This window comes from Pteropus alecto, unplaced genomic scaffold (genome assembly GCF_000325575.1).
Source record: "Pteropus alecto unplaced genomic scaffold, ASM32557v1 scaffold102, whole genome shotgun sequence".
Classification (NCBI taxonomy): Eukaryota; Metazoa; Chordata; class Mammalia; order Chiroptera; family Pteropodidae; genus Pteropus; species Pteropus alecto.
The window spans coordinates 2,530,098-2,533,880 of NW_006432224.1; the positions used below are offsets into that span (position 1 = coordinate 2,530,098).

Genomic DNA, 3,783 nt, shown 5'->3' on the forward strand with positions numbered 1-3,783 from the left:
CCTCTGAGCAAGCCAGTGAAGCCCACCCAGCCCCGGTCCTGCGTGACCCACCGAGGGGCTCTGCGCGGGGCTCGGCCCCTCGGCGCAGCCGGTTCGAGATAGGGAAGCGGCCACTCGGGACCCCACTGCGGGCGTCTGAGGTCAGCTCTGCGTCTTAACCAGCCAGCTGGTTCGAGGGTGACAACACCAGAGACGGCAGCCTAAGGACAATGAGGGACGAGGGCCAGTCACTCCCGTTGGCCAGACGCCCTGGGCAGAGAATGCGCGCATCGCCCAGTGTGGCAGCCAGCACGCCGCGGGCAGGAGGCCCCCGCGGGGCCCTGGGCATCAGGGCAGGACCTTCCCGCACCCACCTTCACGGAGGGCCGGCTCTCAGCCCTGGAGAGGGGTCCATTGCTGGGCCAACCCGCCGGGAACCGGAGCTAGACCCAGGAGGAGCGCTGGGCAGGGCAGCCAACCCCACGCCCGCTTGTGGTGCTCCCGGCTGCGGAGCCCCCTGGCTCCGGCGGCCCCTGCGGAGCGGATGCTCCCTCGGGACGGCCTCGGTCCTGCTTGTTCTGCAGGCGGCCCTCGCTGAGGCAGCACAGCTATCGAGAGCCTGGCGTCCTCCGGGCCGTGGCATGCTGAGTGGCCCTGTGACCGGCCCTGGGCAGCTTCTGGGACGCAAGTGGCCAGCCGGGGCCTGGATGCGGAAACCCGGGCCAGCACGCAGGCAAACAGCGCAAAAAAGACCGTCAGAGCCGGGACCCGAACCTGAGAACGGCCCGCGACCAGCATTCTCCAAAGAGGTTCTGGGAAGCCCGCGGCAGGAAGGGACCCCCCCGGAAGGCAGAGCACAAGGTGCCCGAGGGCCGGCCGCCCCCTCACAGTCCTGCGTCCGTACCCTGCACACTCTCGGCCTCTTCTGGGTGCGTGGGGACAGCGATCCCCCAGCGTCCCCTGCTGCATTCCGGCCCGGCAGAAGTTCAGCGAGACTTCGATGGCTGTCGCCTGGAGCAGACGGGTGATGGAAGGCTGGCGGGAGCGCCCAGCATCTGCAGCGGGCATCCCGGCCCTTCCCGAGTTTGGGGGTGAACTAGGCCCCACGGAGGGCCGCAGAACCGGAGGCGTCTGGAAGCCCCCTGTTCCAGAGGGCCTCCCGCTGGCACGGCCACCCTATAATCCGACAAAGATGAGCCAAGATGGTCTTTCAGAGAAGCAGGGGCCCCGGGACGGTTTGAGGGGGAGCCGGGGGCCATCCCCACTCCCTGGGAGCAGCGCGATGCTCGATGCTTCTCCGGAGCTGGCTGACACCTTGCCCCGGGGCCTGCGAGGCCCTGAGCAGAGAACCCGGACTTCCACAGCTGCCCAGGCTGCTGCCTGTCGACCCGACACGCCGGAAGGCGGTGGCTTAAGCTGCGGTGCTTGCGATTTGTCACACAGCAGTCAGAAACCGACACGCCTGCAGCGGCTGCCAGGGCGACCCCAGAGCTCGGGGAGTCCGCGTTTACAGAAGAAAGGAAGCTGCGTCCAGCTGGTCGACTGTGACCGCGCCACCCACAGAAGTGGAAACAGCATCGGCTCAGCCCGGCCCAGCCCGGCAGATGGCCGAGCCCCAGACGCGGCATCTCTGCGAGGCCCTCGCTCCAGCCTCACTGGGGCATCATCTGTACGAGGCCGGGCGGGGGCGGTCCCAGGAGGAGCCAGACCCTGTGTGTGGCATCAGGGGCCTGTGGCCAGGCCACCAGGAGCTGCAGCAGGCAAGACCAGGCCCTGGGGGCTCCCTGGAGTGAGGGGGGGGGGGGCGCCCTCCCCTCCGGGCTGCGGGGCGGGGCGCGGCCTCTCGCCGCTGGTCGAGGAGCTGAGGCCTGGCCCCGCTGGGGTTTGGCCCCCGGAACTCAACATCTGCAACGTAGGTGACAGGTGATGACCTGAACTCCAGCTTCACTGGAAGAATAAAAACCGCCTTCCGTGCAGGTCGAGGGCACGCGGGGGCTCTGGGCGGGCGCTCAGTGACGCTCAGGGCCACTTTGGAAAAAGGCCATGCCGAGTGGCCAGGCAGGTGGCATCTGTCATAAGCCGAGAACTGCCCACACAGGGCAGGCCCAGGGGTCTGCCGAGCCAGACTCCTGCCCGGATGCCCTGTCCACCCCACCCGAACCCCACTTCTGGGGCCTGTCTGGGCTGTAGCTGTAGGGACCTGGAGGGCTGGTGACAGACCGGAGCAGCGCGGAGACCCAGCCACCAGGGGCTGTGTGGGTGCAGAGCCGCCACCCGGTTGGCACCGGTGGGCTCTTCCGTAGGGCCCGATGGTCAGAGGCTTGGGCTTCGCAGGCCACACAATGTCTGTCTGTCACGGCTGCTCGCCCCGCCACCCGGAGAGCAGACTCAGGCGGCACGAAGCTCAGTGAGTGTGGCTGTGTCCCAGTAAAACCAACCTCTGCTCGCGGCCCGAGGCCCTGAGGCCCCAGTCACCTGCCTCAGCAACGGCGCCGGGTCCTCCGTGGGCAGGACTGGACGGGCACCCGTGCCCTGGGGCAGAGGCCGGTGTCGCCACAGGGGGAGCCTAGCCTGGCCGGCAGCAGCAGTCCCCAGGCTGTGGGATCAGGCTTGTCACATCCCCGGGTGCAGCCTGCCTGACTGCACTGCACATGGAGCTCCCTGCGGGGGGCGCCATCCCGCCCAGGTGCCACTGAAGGTCTGGGAGACCTGGGCCTGCCCTCCGCCCCTGCCAGTGGCTGTGAGCATCATCGTCACCTCCCAGGGCGTAGAGCCACCCAGCAGGAGGCAGGACCTGCGAAAGCTCGGCTGGGGTTTCAGGCCCTTGTGGGCGATGCGGTGGCGAGGGGAGTGGCGGGCGCGTCCCAGCTCAGGAGGGGAGACGGGCTGCAGGAAGGGGGCCTGGAGCGCCTGGGCCTGTTCCCCCAACAGCAGTGGGAACCCGTGTCCCCACACAGGTGCGACGAGAACTGCTTGAGTTGCGAAGGTTCCAGCAGAAACTGTAGCCGGTGCAGGACAGGCTTCACGCAGCTGGGGACCTCGTGCGTCACTAACCACACCTGCGGCAACGGTGAGCCCCGCGGGTGGCGGCCGGGCCGCCGTGGGAGAGCGGTGGCCCTCGGCGCAGGCGTCCCGGGGGCTCCTTCCTCGCAGGCCTCCGACGCCGACCGCGGCCACTTCCCGCCGCCAACCCAGCCGCTGCTGCTTGGTTTGTTGAGTGACCTTAGAAACCAGTTTGTCCTCGTGCCGCTCCCACTGTGGCGCGTGAGCCCAGGCTGCCCGTGCGCGGCGCCTTCGCGGGCAAGGCCGGCCTCGGGGGGTCAGAGTCGGGAGGCCTGAGGGCCTCGGTCCCCCAGAGCCCACAGCTGGGGCTCACCTGTCCCACCAGGAGGACCCAGAGTACCACGTCTGCCGTGAGAGGGGCCGGTTCTCTGGGTGGTTGGGAGACAGGAACTCAGCACCAAAGACCCATCTGGGGATTCCAGCCAGGGGAGGGTTGGCGCAGGCGCCGTGGCAGCCGTGCCCTGCGGGGAGGCGGCCTCCGTGGCTCAGCAGGCCACCGACGGGCGGCCCGGCCCGGCTCTGGGCACCGCCACCCAGTAGCACTCAGCAGAGGGCGCTGCCAGCTCCGATGTCGCTGGGCACAGAGCTGGCGCTGGCCCAGCCGAGCACGCGGCCACGGACAAGGCCCTGGGCGGGCCTTCTGACTCCACTTGGCGTGTGGCCATTTTTTTGGTTTGCCAAATTGTGTCCTTTCAGAGGCCAGGTGGCTTCTCTTTGGGAAGTCACCCGCTCAGGTTACTC

The 3,783-nt window shown here is 68.8% G+C and overlaps 1 protein-coding gene across 1 annotated transcript in view; it reads left to right on the forward strand.

The window, feature by feature from the left end:
* PCSK6 (proprotein convertase subtilisin/kexin type 6) overlaps nucleotides 1–3,318 on the forward strand; it is an 84,011-nt gene extending 80,693 nt beyond the window's left edge. Inside the window, exon 22 of the mRNA XM_025043525.1 lies at nucleotides 2,937–3,318. Coding sequence (XP_024899293.1) covers nucleotides 2,937–3,318 — 382 coding nt within the window. The remainder of the gene's footprint in view (nucleotides 1–2,936) is intronic.
* Nucleotides 3,319–3,783: the final 465 nt, after the last annotated feature.